The following is a 16,209-nucleotide window of genomic DNA, read 5'->3' on the forward strand; positions in this document are numbered from 1 at the left end:
GTGGAGCTACCACAGCCTCAGCCTATGAGCTTCAGCAACCTGCCCACCGGAGACACGCCCCCTCTCCAGCACGCCACCAAGTTCAGGCCGCGGCGGACCAAGAAGGCCAAACCCAGCAGAGCCGCCGTAAGACGCCAGAACACACTTGGAGAGTCGCAGCGCGTAAGTGTACTGTTTATATTAGTTTATATTAAGCGGCTTTATGTACTTGTGTGATTTACTTAATGTGTTCATGTTGAATTGTAAAACCCATTGCTGCTATTGAGGTGTGACACGGGTAAGGTTAGGGTCACGTGTGGTGGTATGGGTCGGTTTAAAGGTGGGAGAAGGGTCAACAGTGTAATTACAAATGTAATTACATAAATTAATTACAGATGTAATGACATGCAGGAATTTTTAAAATATGAGTACAATGTAAAAACATGGATGTACACAATAAGTCAATTGTATCAAATAATGAATTTCAATGGAAAGTAAAAGTGGGACCGTTTTTTTACAGAGCCAAGGACAAAATAAATGAACTGGACTCATTATAATTATTTTCATGTCCATTGAATATGTAATATCCAGTAATAATATTAATTTGACACTGACACTGTCAGATGAGAACAAAAACGGATCTGAATAATGACTCTTCCATCTTCTGTAGAGCTGCTTCACTCCTGAGTCTATTTGTCTCATATTTGATGAAGTTTGCATCATTGATTCTGTACAACTGTGAAGTTGCACACAGTTTGAAATGATCTTTACTGATTAAGTGCTGTAGAAATTGACTGACTTGACTAGATAGGAATGAAATATTTGAGTTTAGAGGTGAAAGGTCACGGTCAGGGTGAATCATCCTCATAGACAGACCGGCTCATTAAATGCCTCTGATTGGATGTTTTCTCAGTGTCAGCCAATCAGCACCGCCCCTGTGCAGGAAGTGGATCAGAGCAGCTCTGTGGATGAAGGCGTGCCGGAGTTCTACTCCAGAAAGGTCACCAACATCGTAGCCAAGTAAGATGTGAGATGTGAAGCGGAGTGTGTATGGTGGACTCACGCTCGTTCTGTCTGCCCAGCAAGCAAGTTTGTGTTTAAAATACATCTAATAGCCGTCCAGACACAGCCCAGACGTCTAGGCTAAAACAAGGCAAAGATTGGGCTGCCCAAGAATAGACTAGTCATCAATTAGATAACAAAGAGTGAAGAAATGAATGCTGTGTTACTCATAGCCAGCCTATATCGGAAGCAATATCCATCATTTTACCTAACTGTCTTGGTTAACTCTAGACCTTATATAGTCTGGGTTTGTTATTTAACAAATTGAATGTGTTATCTAATTGATGACTAGTCTATTCTTGGGCAGCCCAATCTTTGCCTTGTTTTAGCCTAGACGTCTGAGCTGTGTTTGGACGGCTATTAGACGTCTTTTAAACACAAAATTGCTTCCTGGGTAGTTAACCTAGACGGTGAAGTGACGGCTTTTTGTTGCTGGTTGCAGAGCGCCTGCCGTGGACACAGAGAAGAGCAGAGACTCGCGACTGAGCGGCTTCTTCAGCCTCATCAAGCATCGCTCCTCCACCAAAGCCACACCCACCAGCCCCACCCCTGGTGCCATGGCAACCACCGCAACGATGACAACGGTCTCCGTGACAACTGCGGAAAAAGATGCCCCGCCCCTAGAGCCGGTTGTGATCCCGGAGCCTGTTGCGCATGAGGTCAAAGGTCACATGCAGGAAGGTGTCAAGCGGGGCAGTCCGCTGACGGGGCATCACATGGGCGTGCAGGTGCTCGGCAACGACCTGCTGCTGGCGGAGATACGAGCCAAACAAGAGAAGCGCAAGAAGGTGAGATTCACACGCTGGCACTGTAGGGGTCAAAATTAGCGATTTTTCTTTAATGCCAAAAATCATTAGGATATTATGTAAAGATCATGTTCCATGAAAATATTTTGGAAAGCATATCTCAAACCATACATCAATGGAAAGCTTATTTATTCAGCTTTCAGATGATGTATAAATAAAAGAATTTACCCATGTCCAAGGTCACATATAGATTTGATTGAAAACTGCTGATAACCCGTGTGATTCATGAGCTGACAGATGATGATGATGATGATGATGTCACTCGCAGGCAGGTGTGTCTCCATCTGCAGCATCCAAACCTGAAGCTCCCGATGAAGGTGACGTCATTGTGTGTTTAAGATGATAATGATGTTGATGTGTGTGAGTCTAATGTCTGTGTAGATTTACTGACAGAAGACTATTGCAACCACATAGCGACACCCTAGCAACCTCCCAGAACACCATGCTGTAGCAACCACACAGCCACACTTAATTCAAAATCACTTAGAAGATCATAGCACAGCAAACCCCTAGCAACCCCCTAGAATACCCTAAAACCTGCATAGCAACACCCCAACAGCCTCCCAGAACACCACGCTGTAGCAACCACATAGCAACTTCTTAGAAACCACCAAGAACACCATAGCACTGCAAAATAACCCCATAGCAACCCCATAGCAACACCCTAGCAACCACCTATAACACCCTAGCACCTGCATTGCAAGTGCTGCTGCATCCGCCGGTGTCACTGATATCAAGGGTTTCTGGATTCTACATATAATTCCTTTAAAACCATTTCAAAATACTTCAGAACGGTCTGGTCAGGCTCTTCTTTTTTTTTAATTCAGTTACAATCTTTGATCGAGCAGGTGGAGATCACGGACACACGACACCAGCGGTCCAGAAAGAGGCTCAAGACGAATCTGCAGCCAGAAAACTCAAACACACACCTCAACACACTCACACACCTGAACACACACCTGAAGACACACTCACAGCTGAACACACACCACCATCAGAGCACCACTCCAGCCGTCCTTCCGTGTCGTTCAGCACCTCGGACTGCATCAGTGAGTTACACACACACACACACACACACACACACATGTTGAATCTGACCTCTGACTCACTCTTGTCTTCTGTCGTCAGTTCCTCCTCATCTGGATGATGTCCCAGAATCCCCTGTTCTGCCCACACTGTCAGTCACCGAGGGGGCGGAGCCGGGTCCTGTCACTCACAGCACAGAGGGAGGAGCCTCATCTGCCCCCCGTGAGTTTCATGATGTGTAATTCATGTCAGAAAACTCTTCTGCTGATACTGACCGTCGGCTCTGCCTGCAGCTCCTGAGTCTCCTGTGTTCGACACACACACCTCACACACACCGAGTGTCGGCCGCTCCATCTCCTGCGTTCAGTCCCGGACCGACCCAGAGGAGGGCGACACCGAGCGCCAGCGCACCAAGTCCCTCCCCTCGGCCGCTCCGGCCAATCACACCGCGTGATCATTTCTGACACTGCAGTGCCTTCTACTGAAATTTATATGTTTTAAAACTGTTTTTTGCATAATTAAATCATTTCTAGTTAAACCTGAATGCAAGATTATGAGCTAGATCAGCGCTTCTCAACAAGGGGCCTCAAAAAACGTACAAGATGACTTACAATATTTATCAAATTGAAAATATATATTAAAAATTATTTGCTAAAAACACAAAAATCTAATTGTATTTTCCTCTAATCCAGTGTTATTATAGTATTATTGAGATACAGTTATAGTCTTTTTTAACCATTTTTAATTTTTTTGTTATTTTATTATTATTTTAATTATATCAATATAGTTTATATTCATTTTTATTTCATTTATTAGTACATCAAGTTATGTTTAGTTTTATTGGAGTTATTGTTTATTTCGTTTCATGTAACAATATGTTTTGTTATGATTCAGGTAAATATCATAACCCTCTCCATTGAAGATCAAACTGAATCTGGAATTTTCTGGAATCACTAAATCAACTGTAGTTCGTCACTTTAACAGTGTTTCTTAATAAAAAAAAATTGAAATCAATCCTAATTGTCATAATTACAGCACAGGAAAATAAATATGAGCAATTATAAATGATTCATTGGTGGTGAGATTCTGAAGTGTGTAATCAACTTTTTTAAAAGGAGTATAAAACAACCTTTAAAAAACATGAACTGAATAATCTTGGAATAATGTATAAATAATGTTTTTGTGCTGTTGTGTGTGTGTGTGATAGATGTCGTCTGGGTCTGTTTAGACTAGTCGCTAGAAGAACATGTGTTGTTTGGATCTGATGAATTATTGATGCTCTTCTGTATTCTTCTATATCTGTGTGTGTGTGTGTGATCATGGGATGAATGTAGTTTCGCGTGTGCCGCGCAGCTGTGGAGTGTGTGGGTTTGCTCGGTGTGTGTGTGATTGTGTGTTGTCACCCATGACGGATCATTATGTGGGTGTAATTGTGGCCCGGAGGAGAGGAGGAGCTGCTGGTGCTCATGATGACCTGCAGCTCGACTCCATCATCAGTCATGGAGAGTTTCTTCAGAGGTCTGACCGCCACTGCCTTCCTCAACACCTGGACTCAGTTCGACCGCGACGGTGAGTTCACACACCTCACACACACCCCGACGGGGAGTTCACACACCTCACGCATGAGGAACGACCTTTGACCTGCTGCTGACCTCTGCTTCTGTGCAGATGATGGGTTCATTCACGCGAAGAACCTGGGGGAGTTTTTACGGCACATGATGAAGACGCCGAAGACTGTGAGTGAAATCAAGTGTTTGTGTTTCGTAATCTACCATCAATGACATTTGTTTTGATATTTTGTATCTTATATGACATTCAGACTGACTTCAGATCAATCATTCAAACATTTTTGAATAATTAAGATTTGTTAAAAAAAAGCTGCTTTTATTTTATAAAAAATACAGTAAAAACAGTGAAATATTATTATTATGTAAAACGTCTCGGTTACGACTGTAACCTCGGTTGGACTCGCGCTGCGTCGATTAACGCTGAGGGAACGCTTTGGCTGATGATGTCTTGAAGCACATGTGAAATCAGTCCAATGATGTGGTGGAACGTGTGAGTCACAATCCAGTGAACTATAACTGAACGTTCACTCCGCCGCCGACTTCAGCTTCCAAAGGGGCCGGAAGTCATTCATTTTCAATGGAAGCTGGCTTTTCTCAGCTGCAAGGAGCGTCAAATCCATCCGCGTCGCATTTTGGGCGTTTTGAGCACAAGATTACAATCAGCTAACCACAACCTACGAGAAACATCAGAGAATCAGGGTCACCTTAAAGGGGCACCATAACTTAGAAACGCATCTAACGGCTGTAAAGTGTACTTACATTGACTTCGATTGCTGAACAAGTCCAGATGCAGGCGGTTCTTGAGATTCTTGATGGTTTTGCCTGGAGTGCGCTGAAGCATCATGGGGTGGTCCACGTTGAATCCAAAGAAGTTAACATGAAAATGAAGTGGCCGGAAGGAGACAGGAAAATGTTGTCTCAAAGATCTGACCTAACCTGACACTCTTAAGTCCTTGTTATCCCCATGTGTCACTCTTATCCCCATTTGCATGTTCATGGTGTCATGCACCAGTTTACGCATGTTGTTCATGGTGTCATGACAACAGGGGAGAGGGGGAAGGTCTTATTAAGTCCACTTGTTACGAGTCGCTGACAGGCACGTAGGAGATATGGCAGGTGACGCAGGATCTCGTTCCCTCTTCAGGGAACCAAGGTTACAGTTGTAACCATGGCATTCCCTTTCAAGGGAACTTGCGCTGTTTCGATTGACGCGTAGGGAACGTCTGTACCAATGCCACCATAGCCACAAGTTTCTGTCCAGTGTGAAATCGCAAGAGCAGGGACTAGAGCACTTGGGACCCTGGTGTAGAGTCCGAGTTTAAAGAGTAGAACCTCACAAATGTGTGCGGTGAGGACCAATCTGCTGCATCACATCATCTTGGAGAGAAACTCCTGTTATAAGGCCCTTGGAGGCCACCATACACCTAGCAGAGTGGGAACTAGCCAGTGAGATCGCCTCGACCACTTGCTCATTCTCTGCTTAGATGTTGGGGAACCCATGTCAGGGGACCCAAAACATACAAGCAACTGTTCAGATTTATGCCACGGGCAGCTCTGTGGACATAGGCATCGAATGCCCTGACTGGGCTTAGCAGGTTATTATTTTCCTGGTCCCAGTTTAGGAAAGGTAGATCTGCAGTACAATAGATCTAGCCACATTAGAGGGAACCTTAGGAATGTATCCTGGTCCAGGATGAAGGAACGCTTTGACCATGCCAGGTGGTCCTGACTCTCTGTGGTCATTAAAAATGCCAGGATGTCTTTGGAAAGAGTAGGGGTGTAACCCCGGCATCCTGGCCAAATTTGCCCAGTGGCCTCTGTCCATCATGGCCTCCTAATCATCCCCATATATATACCGATTGGCTTCATCACTGTCTCCTCTCCACCAGTAAGCTGGTGTGTGGTGAGTGTTCTGGCGCACTATGGCTGCCGTTGCATCATCCAGGTGGAGCTGCACATTGGTGGTGGTATGATCTCAGGTGTCACGTGTGTGTGTCGTGTTTGTAGTTTGATGAGCAGTTGCTCCAGAAGATCCAAGACACGATTCTGTCCAGCTGTGGAGTTACAGGAGGACGCCTGTCGATGGAGCAGGTACTGACATACATCTATCTATCCATCCATCCATCAATTCATCCATCCATCTTATCTATCTATCCATCCATCAGCCATCCATCCATCCATTCATCAATTCATCCATCCATCCATCTTATCTATCTATCTATCTATCCATCCATCATCCATCCATCCATCCATCAATTCATCCATCCATCTTATCTATCTATCTATCTATCTATCTATCTATCTATCTATCTATCTATCTATCCATCCATCAATTCATCCATCCATCCATCCATCTTATCTATCTATCTATCTATCCATCCATCATCCATCCATCCATCTTATCTATCTATCTATCCATCCATCATCCATCCATCCATCTTATCTATCCATCTATCCATCCATCCATCCATCCATCCATCCATCAATCCATCCATCCATCCATCCATCTTATCTATCTATCTATCCATCCATCATCCATCCATTCATCAATTCATCCATCCATCCATCTTATCTATCTATCTATCCATCCATCATCCATCCATTCATCAATTCATCCATCCATCCATCTTATCTATCTATCTATCCATCCATCAATTCATCCATCCATCCATCCATCCATCCATCCATCAATTCATCCATCCATCCATCCATCCATCCATCTTATCTATCTATCCATCCATCAGCCATCCATCCATCAATTCATCATCCATCCATCTTATCTATCTATCTATCCATCCATCATCCATCCATCCATTCATCAATTCATCCATCCATCTTATCTATCTATCTATCTATCTATCTATCTATCTATCTATCTATCTATCTATCTATCTATCTATCTATCTATCTATCTATCTATCTATCCATCCATCAATTCATCCATCCATCCATCCATCCATCCATCCATCCATCTTATCTATCTATCTATCTATCCATCCATCATCCATCCATCCATCCATCTTATCTATCCATCTATCTATCCATCCATCATCCATCCATCCATCCATCTTATCTATCCATCTATCTATCTATCCATCCATCCATCCATCCATCCATCCATCCATCCATCCATCAATCCATCCATCCATCCATCCATCTTATCTATCTATCCATCCATCATCCATCCATTCATCAATTCATCCATCCATCTTATCTATCTATCTATCCATCCATCAATTCATCCATCCAACCATCCATCCATCCATCAATTCATCCATCCATCCATCCATCCATCTTATCTATCTGTCCATCCATCCATCTGTGGGGATGAGTAACGGATGATCCTCTAATGCTGATGTTGTTGTGTCTGCCATCAGTTGGCCGCTGTGGTTCTCCCCGAGGAGGAGAACTTCCTGTTGCTGTTCCGCAGGGAGACGCCGCTGGAGAACAGCGTGGAGTTCATGAGGGTCAGAACCTCACACTTACATTCTTCATCATCATCAGGTTTGTCTTACAGTTCAGTTTAAATCAGGTGTTCAGACTCTCTGGTCTCATCTCAGATCTGGCGCTGCTATGACACCGACAGCAGTGGATACATCTCTGCTGCGGAGCTGAAGGTGAGCTGTGCTGATGATGTCACTTCCTGTGCACGCATGAGTGTGTTTGTGTGTGTGTACTCACGCTGCTGTCTCTGTTTTGATGATGTCAGAGTTTCCTGGGCGATCTTTTCCATCAGAACAACAGAGAGATCACCACAGCCAGACTGGAGGAGTACACCGCTATCATGGTAACATGCAATTATAGATTACAAATAATTTTTTTCAAAATGTATCTTTTAGAAAAATAGTTTTGTATAATTTATGGGTCTATTTTAAACCCCTCAGTTCTCCATCTTCTAAAGCCAAGCTGATGACACACACACACACACACACACACACACACACGTGACACACACAGTTTAGTAGATCGATTGATGATGTATTGACTCATTATATAATAATTTTTAGTTTTAGTTAAGAATAATAACCGTATGTAATAATAACTCATGTGATTCTGCCTCCTGACTCTCAGATGAAGATGTTTGACAAAAACCAGGATGGTCGTTTGGATCTGAATGATTTGGCGAGGTGATGCGAATCTCATCGAACACATCGTCAGTCACATGACTCAGGAATAACTGATTGTGATTTGTCAATCAGATGTTTGTGTCTAATGTATAACTAATGGTTTTCTCTGTCAAGTTTATCCAGTTCCCTTTCGAAACGGTTCACTTTGCATTGCGTTATTATTATATTAATAATCCACACACTATGGGGAAACTCCATTTTCTCAGAATACTGAAGCCTGATTGGTTCATGTCTGTGTACTTGCAATGACAAATGGCATCTCACAACTCCGATCCATACTTAAGGGTTTATTTGGTATATTTATATGATGCTTACAATCATAAAGTCAATAATAATTTGATTTTTGGTTTGATTCATAATAATGTATTTAAATGTGCATAAAAAGATGTGAATACATATATAGTGAATGACCTTTATATTGTTGTTAATGTTTGTGTGCAGGATCCTGGCGCTGAAGGAGAACTTCCTGCTGAAGTTTGAGATGAAGGCGAGTGAGATATGAAGCGTAACTCGTGGTGTTCAGGTGTGTGTGTGCTGTAATGATGAGCTGTGTGTGTGTGTGTGTGTGTGTGTTCAGGCCGGCAGTCAGGAGGATCGGCGCAGAGACTTCGAGAAGATCTTCGCTCACTATGACGTGGTAAAAGGAGAAATTAGCTAATCTCTAACTATTTTTAGATTTCTTTTTCTTTTTTATTTTATTTTTTTTGTCATTTTGTCATTTTTTTATTTTTATTTTGTCATTTTCTGTGTTTGATTTTTTTGTTTTTGTTTGTAGTGGATGAAGTTAAACTATGTTAATGTGTGTGCTGTTGAGTATTAGTGTATTATATGTGTATTAATTTTTTATGTATTTAAGTGTTTTAATCCATGAAGTTAAACTGAAATGTGTGTGTGTGTGTGTGTGTGTGTGTGTGTGTGTGTGTGTGTAGAGTAACACCAACGCTCTGGAGGGCGAAGAGGTCGATGGCTTTGTCAAAGACATGATGGAGCTGGTGAAGGTGAAGCTCGTTATATCTCAGAACCCCTGACCGTTTGTGTTGATCCGGCTGGTTAGATGTTCACGTGTGTGTGTGTGTTTCAGCCCAGTCTCAGCGGCTCGGACCTGGACAAGTTTAAACGGGTTCTGCTGGGTCACTGCGACCTCAACGGAGACGGGAAGATCCAGAAGAACGAGCTAGCGTTGTGTCTAGGGCTCAAACTCTGAGAACACTCATTACACCCTGTATGTGTGTGTGTGTGTGTGTGTGTGTGTGTGCCAGCACTGTAAGACACACAAGTCCCCCTTTTACGTAAGTTTGTTTAGCACCTGTCAATCTCAAAATGGCAGCCAATTAAGTGAAAGAAGGCGGGGTTTACTGTTAGGGTTTTAGCAGTGAAAGAGTGCGTGTGAAGATTCATGCTAAACATTGAACATTTGACAACTTTAGCGACTGAGTAATATCCAGTGATGTGAACTTCTCAAAGTTTTGTCTTGAAATTTCACCGTTTTGAATTGAAATTGTGCTATTGTTTATGTTATGTGACAAATGTTTTGCATTTTCATTTTAGATTTGCCAATAAGAGTGAATGTGTGCATGCTTTAAATGGATTACATTGTTACTACAATAGTACTCTATATTATTATCACTCTCTCTTTATTCTTTTAAATCAGTTTTACTCTTATAATGATTCAGCTGTCAGTGATTAAAACTCAAACTCAAGCTTATGATCTCTTTTATTAATGCTTCTAGTTCATTTTTATCCATAAATGTAAATGCATGGTAAGTTCAACTTCATTTTATTTGCCTAAATTTATTTATTTTGATGTGTATAAATAAATAACTGGTATTTACTTTGTTCTCAATTAATAATCCTAAAGTTCTTAATGTATTATTTTTATGTAGTAAGTGTAGTTTGTGTCCTGTTATGTGCAGTAATATCTGGTTTGTATGAATGCATATCTTTACTGTATTTACATCATCTGTACTGCCATTGTATCATTATGTATGTACAAGATTTGTGGTACTTAATAATAATAATAATAAATATCAATAATCTGAACCACTATATCTGAACCATTATATCCTGAGATAGATAGATAGATAGATAGATAGATAGATAGATAGATAGATAGATAGATAGATAGATAGATAGATAGATAGATAGATAGATAGATAGATAGATAGATAGATAGATAGATAGATAGATAGATAGATAGATAGATAGATAGATAGATAGATCATTTGTCCTCTAGGTGGCGCTCGATCTACATTAAAAACCCTCTGGAGTGTTTTTGTGGCCAGTGTAAAATAAAATAAAAATAATTTTTAAAATAAGTAAATAAAAGTAAATAATATTTGATTTAAAGAGTGACACTTCAAACAGTACAATAGTGGTTAGAAAAGTAATATTATACATATTTAGCGGATTAATTTTTCACACTATCACTTGGGTCTTTACACATGCAAATATATATAGTAACGTTAGCCTTTTAAAGTTTCGGATGTGGGTCCATCGCACGAGGATGATCATATTTGATAAAAATGATCTGGAATATTAATACTCCCCGCATTGGAGAATACAATTGTTAAAATATATTTATTCCATTCTGACAAGATATAAATATGCTGCTGCTTTCTCCCCTCTGATTGGTCCATCCTAAGCAGCGCTGAGGAAAGTAACTTAAACACGTGACATCTGTCGATACGCAATTTCGACAACTGACTGAGTTTAGAATAGCACAATACTTTACTGTCTCTGCCATATGAAGTAGTATGCAAGTATAACATTTCAATTCAACCTATAATTATTACATTAGACCATCGATACTCCAATTCGAGACTCTTCCGGGTCGCGAAGCCCCGCCCACTTGACCACGTGTCTGTTGTGTTGATGGGCGCGTTGAGAAGCGCGTGCAGGTTTTATTTCTCTACTTCTGCAAAAATCACAATGGCAAACTTCAGATTCATAGGTGAGATATCACTATTATGTGTCTGATAATTTAAGAAATGATCTGAAAAATGAAGGTTTATAATTATGACACTGTCACTATCACTCATAAAGAAACATATAGGTTTTGAATGAGCTCTATTATGAACACAATATCGATCTTGTCTGCAGATATTGGCATCAATCTAACAGACTCGATGTTCAGAGGAGTCTATAGAGGAACTCAGAAACATGAAGGTAATGACAATATGAAAACTCATTGCTTTTAAAAATGAAGAATATACTCTGGCCACTTGCTTTCCAAGTGATACGGGATGAATGTAGGGCAGATTTTCTCCATGAAGAGTGTATTGGCACACACTTTATACGTGTGTCATGTTGTTTCAGAGCAGATCACAGTGTGTGACGTCTGTTGTGTCTCTCAGATGATTTCCCTCAGGTCATCGAGAGAGCGCTGAAGGTCGGCGTGCAGAAGGTCAGCAAAAGTCTTCATTATCCATAAATGATATTTGAGCAGAAATGAGGTCTTCAGTGTTTCCTTTGTGTTTCCTGTTTTTCCCTTCACTTCCTCCATATTTCCGGTTTCCTACACGTTTCTTTCTTATTTTTCAATATTTCCTCCGTGTTTCCTTCATGTTTCCTCTGTGTTTCCTCAGTGTTTCCTTCATGTTGCCTAAATGTGTCCTCCGTGTTTCCTTCATGTTTCCTCAGTTTTCCTCATGTTTCCTTGATGTTTCCTCTGTGTTTCCTTCATGTTTCCTCAGTGTTTTCCTCAGTGTTTCCTTCGTGTTTCCTCCAAATTTCCTAAGTGTTTCCTCCGTGTTTCACCCGTGTTTCCTCCTTGTTTCCTCTGCTTCCTCCGTGCTTCCTCTGTGTTTCCTCAGTATTTCCTTGATGTTTCCTCCGTGCTTCCTCTGTGTTTCCTCCGTGTTTCCTCAGTATTTCCTTGATGTTTTCTCAAAATTTTCCTCAGTGTGTTCAGTAAAGGTCATGAATAGTGATATCTGAGCAGGAATGAGGTTGATCATGATGTTTCCTCAGTTCATCATCACTGGAGGATCCCTGGAGGACAGCAGAGAGGCGCTCAGACTCGCTCAGACCCGAGGTAACATCACTCCATGCGGCATCACTGCAGCTCTGCGGCCACACAGTAATGTGTGTGTGTGTGTGTGTAGAGGGGTTCTTCAGCACCGTGGGCTGTCACCCGACCCGCTGTTCTGAGTTCGACTCGCTGGGCTCGGATCAGTACCTGTCGTCTCTGCTGGATCTGAGTCTCAGTGACACACAGAAGGTGGTCGCTGTGGGAGAGTGTGGCCTCGGTAAACCTTCATGCCAATCCTTAGGGATATATATAAACTTCACTGCTTTCCTGACCATGTAGAATTATCCAAGTGAACAATGAATCAGATGTTGTTAATGATCATCAGTTGATCTGTTTATCTGGTTTTCTCTTCCAATGCTGCACAGATTTTGACCGGTTGGAGTTTTGTCCCAGAGAAACTCAACTGAAGTAAGTGTTTTTCCCACATTAAAGCTGTTTGTTTTGCTAATATAGTGATGTTTATCACGTGTGTTTGTGGTTATGTTGATCTTGTGTGTTTGGATCTCACAGATACTTCGAGCTTCAGTTTGATCTGGCTGAGGAGACTCGGTTACCCATGTTCCTCCATTGCAGGAACTCACACACAGATTTCCTTGGTACGGAGTATCTTCTGGAAACGTGTGTGTGTGTGTGATGTTGAGTGTGTGTGAGTAAACTCTCTATATGTGTGTGTCACTCACAGATATAATGAAGAGGAACAGAGACCGGTGTGTCGGTGGAGTGGTGAGTGTGACTTGTTTCTTTTGGCATCATGGTGGTTCCTCTATATTTCCCCTGTTTCTCCTTTGTTCCTTCCGTGTTTCCTCCATGTTTCCTCAGTGTTTCCTCCATGTTTCCTCAGTGTTTCCTCTGTGTTTCCTCCATATTTTCTTGGTGTTTCCTCCTTGGTGTTTCCTCCATATTTCCTTGGTGTTTCCTAGGTGTGCCCTTGGTGTTTCCTCCGTGTTTCCTCCCTGTTTCCTCCCTGTTCCCTCCGTGTTTCCTCAGTGTTTCCTCCATACTTTCTTGGTGTTTCCTAGGTGTGCCCTTGGTGTTTCCTCCATGTTTCCCCTGTGTTTCCTTTGTTTTTCCTCCGTTTCCTCCCTGTTTCCTCAGTGTTTCCTCCGTGTTTCCTCCATATTTTCTTGGTGTTTCTTCCTTGGTGTTTCCTCCATATTTCCTTGGTGTTTCCTAGGTGTGCCCTTGGTGTTTCCTCCGTGTTTCCTCTTTGTTCCCTCCGTGTTCCCTCTGTGTTCCCTCTGTGTTTCCTCCGTGTTTCCTTCATGTTTCCTCCGTGTTTCCTCCATATTTTCTTGTTGTTTCCTCCTTGGTGTTTCCTCCATATTTCCTAGGTGTGCCCTTGGTGTTTCCTCCGTGTTTCCTCCCTGTTCCCTCCGTGTTTCCTCAGTGTTTCCTCCATATTTCCTTGGTGTTTCCTCCATATATCCTTGGTGTTTCCTAGGTGTGCCCTTGGTGTTTCCTCCGTGTTTCCTCCGTGTTTCCTCCCTGTTCCCTCCGTGTTTCCTCAGTGTTTCCTCCATATTTTCTTGGTGTTTCCTAGGTGTGCCCTTGGTGTTTCCTCCATGTTTCCCCTGTGTTTCCTCTGTTTTTCCTCCGTTTCCTCCCTGTTTCCTCAATGTTTCCTCCGTGTTTCCTCCATATTTTCTTGGTGTTTCCTCAGTGTTTCCTCCGTGTTTCCTCCGTGTTTCCTACGTGTTTCCTCCGTGTTTCCTCCCTGTTTCCTCCCTGTTCCCTCCGTGTTTCCTCAGTGTTTCCTCCATATTTTCTTGGTGTTTCCTAGGTGTGCCCTTGGTGTTTCCTCCATGTTTCCCCTGTGTTTCCTCTGTTTTTCCTCCGTTTCCTCCCTGTTTCCTCAATGTTTCCTCCGTGTTTCCTCCATATTTTCTTGGTGTTTCCTCAGTGTTTCCTCCGTGTTTCCTCCGTGTTTCCTCAGTGTTTCCTACGTGTTCCCTCCGTGTTTCCTCCGTGTTTCCTCAGTGTTTCCTCCGTGTTTCCTCCATATTTCCTTGGTGTGCCCTTGGTGTTCCCTCCGTGTTCCCTCCGTGTTTCCTCCATATTTTCTTGGTGTTTCCTCCGTGTTTCCTCCATATTTTCTTGGTGTTTCCTCCGTTTCCTCCCTGTTTCCTCATTGTTGTCTCTGTGTTATCGCCATGTTTCCCCTGTGTTTCCCCTGTGTTTCCTCAGTGTTTCCTCAGTGTTTCCTCAGTGTTTCCTCTGTGTTCCCTCGATTTCCTCCGTGTTTCCTTAGTGTTTCCTCGTGTGTTTCCCAGGTTCACTCGTTTGATGGCACGCGTCAGGACGCAGCGGCTCTGATAGATCTCGATCTCTACATCGGTATCAACGGCTGGTGAGTTCAGTGTCTCTGACTGATGCTTGTCTCACAGTTTATTCATTGTTAAAATGATTTTATTTCTATATTTTAGCTCTTTGAAAACAGCAGAGAATCTGGAGGTGATGAAGTCGATCCCATCGGACAGACTAATGATCGAAACAGGTTCAGGCCAAATCTTTTTCTATCACAGGAACACTATATATGAATATAATTTTATAAAAAAATGTTGTTGCTGGAAATTCAGCTACAGTTTGAGGTCGGTAAGACTGTTTACTTGAATTGAAAGAGTCTCTTCTGCTCACCAAAGCTGCTTTTATTTGATGAAAATTAAAGTAAAAACAGTGAAATATTATTCCAGTGAATATCATCTGTTGTCAATGTGAATATCCAGTAAAGTGTAATTTATTCCTGTGTTCAAAGCTGAATTTATCATCATTACTCCAGTCTTCAGTGTCACATGATCCATCAGAAATCACTCTAACATGATGACCTGATGCTCAAGAAACAATGTCTCTGTGTTTCTTTACGTGTTCGTGTCCCAGACGCGCCGTGGTGTGGCATTAAAAACACTCACGCAGGAGCGAAGATGATCAGAAGCTCGTTTCCCACCAAGAAGAAGTGGGAGACGGGACACTGCGTGAAGGACCGCAACGAGCCCTGCCACATCATGTATGACACACACACTCTCTCTCACACACACACACACACTCTGAAATGATGACTGAACTGTGTGTACCGTGATTATTAGACAAGTTCTGGAGGTTCTGGCGGCGGTGCGGGACGAAGACCCACTGGACCTGAGTGAAACCATCCACGACAACACCACGAGACTCTTCTTCAAGAACAGTTCATGAGAACGACTTGCATTTCCACACGTGTGTCTGTTATACTGAAGATGCACAATAAAGGCGACAGGAACTGTGTGTTCTGGACACGGTTATTATTGCTAAAGTCCAGCCAGCTTTATTTAAACAGCGCAGAGCAGCTTTACAGAGATAACAGGAGAATAATGCAACAGAGTTTGTGTTTAGAAGCGTCACAGTCCAGCTTAAGTTCAGTGATGTTTCATTTCTGTTGAAAGAAAGTTATTAATTTAGTTCGTTTATATATATATCTATATAAAGCTCTGGTGAAAACCGTGATGTCATCGTCCAGTTCAGTTCAGTTCTCATATAATGCTGTCAATGCAGGAGATTAAATGAAAAATATTTTTTTTTCAAATAGAAAATTTAGAAATATATTTGAAGATGTTTCTGTTAAAATATGTATGTCATTATTA

The 16,209-nt window shown here is 42.1% G+C and overlaps 3 protein-coding genes across 3 annotated transcripts in view; all 3 read left to right on the forward strand.

Annotated features, from left to right (window-relative positions):
* The window catches only part of carmil1 (capping protein regulator and myosin 1 linker 1), a 16,443-nt gene extending 12,990 nt beyond the window's left edge, over positions 1–3,453 (forward strand). The window contains exons 31-37 of the mRNA XM_039664124.2: positions 1–162; positions 893–999; positions 1,484–1,829; positions 2,116–2,164; positions 2,696–2,896; positions 2,976–3,095; positions 3,167–3,453. The exon at positions 1–162 is cut by the window's left edge and continues 113 nt beyond it. Coding sequence (XP_039520058.2) covers positions 1–162; positions 893–999; positions 1,484–1,829; positions 2,116–2,164; positions 2,696–2,896; positions 2,976–3,095; positions 3,167–3,327 — 1,146 coding nt within the window. The 3' untranslated portion in view covers positions 3,328–3,453. The remainder of the gene's footprint in view (positions 163–892; positions 1,000–1,483; positions 1,830–2,115; positions 2,165–2,695; positions 2,897–2,975; positions 3,096–3,166) is intronic.
* A 135-nt stretch (positions 3,454–3,588) lies between these two features.
* On the forward strand, positions 3,589–10,603 carry LOC120474013 (secretagogin). The gene is made up of 11 exons (XM_039664126.2): positions 3,589–4,442; positions 4,542–4,609; positions 6,449–6,532; positions 7,819–7,908; positions 8,002–8,058; positions 8,151–8,228; positions 8,513–8,568; positions 9,010–9,055; positions 9,146–9,205; positions 9,498–9,566; positions 9,650–10,603. Exons 1-11 carry the CDS (start codon positions 4,340–4,342, stop codon positions 9,770–9,772), a joined length of 834 nt encoding a protein of 277 aa, XP_039520060.2. The 5' UTR covers positions 3,589–4,339; the 3' UTR covers positions 9,773–10,603.
* A 779-nt stretch (positions 10,604–11,382) lies between these two features.
* On the forward strand, positions 11,383–15,853 carry tatdn1 (TatD DNase domain containing 1). The gene is made up of 12 exons (XM_039664123.2): positions 11,383–11,518; positions 11,668–11,733; positions 11,922–11,971; positions 12,538–12,601; positions 12,672–12,815; positions 12,964–13,006; positions 13,109–13,194; positions 13,281–13,321; positions 14,869–14,945; positions 15,022–15,092; positions 15,473–15,599; positions 15,679–15,853. Exons 1-12 carry the CDS (start codon positions 11,440–11,442, stop codon positions 15,782–15,784), a joined length of 954 nt encoding a protein of 317 aa, XP_039520057.1. The 5' UTR covers positions 11,383–11,439; the 3' UTR covers positions 15,785–15,853.
* Positions 15,854–16,209: the final 356 nt, after the last annotated feature.

Source organism: Pimephales promelas, chromosome 18 (assembly GCF_988280905.1).
Source record: "Pimephales promelas chromosome 18, fPimPro1.hap1.1, whole genome shotgun sequence".
NCBI classification, from domain to species: Eukaryota; Metazoa; Chordata; class Actinopteri; order Cypriniformes; family Leuciscidae; genus Pimephales; species Pimephales promelas.

Excerpts from the sequence above, each read along its gene's own strand:
- LOC120474013 (XM_039664126.2), top strand. The coding sequence starts at position 4,340 with ATGATGACCTGCAGCTCGACTCCATCATCAGTCATGGAGAGTTTCTTC. Across the intron at positions 7,909-8,001 it reads ACAGCGTGGAGTTCATGAGG|ATCTGGCGCTGCTATGACAC; the intron begins GTCAGAACCTCA and ends GTCTCATCTCAG. Across the intron at positions 9,567-9,649 it reads ACATGATGGAGCTGGTGAAG|CCCAGTCTCAGCGGCTCGGA; the intron begins GTGAAGCTCGTT and ends TGTGTGTTTCAG.
- tatdn1 (XM_039664123.2), top strand. The coding sequence starts at position 11,440 with ATGGGCGCGTTGAGAAGCGCGTGCAGGTTTTATTTCTCTACTTCTGCA. Across the intron at positions 11,519-11,667 it reads GGCAAACTTCAGATTCATAG|ATATTGGCATCAATCTAACA; the intron begins GTGAGATATCAC and ends TCTTGTCTGCAG. Across the intron at positions 11,972-12,537 it reads TGAAGGTCGGCGTGCAGAAG|TTCATCATCACTGGAGGATC; the intron begins GTCAGCAAAAGT and ends ATGTTTCCTCAG.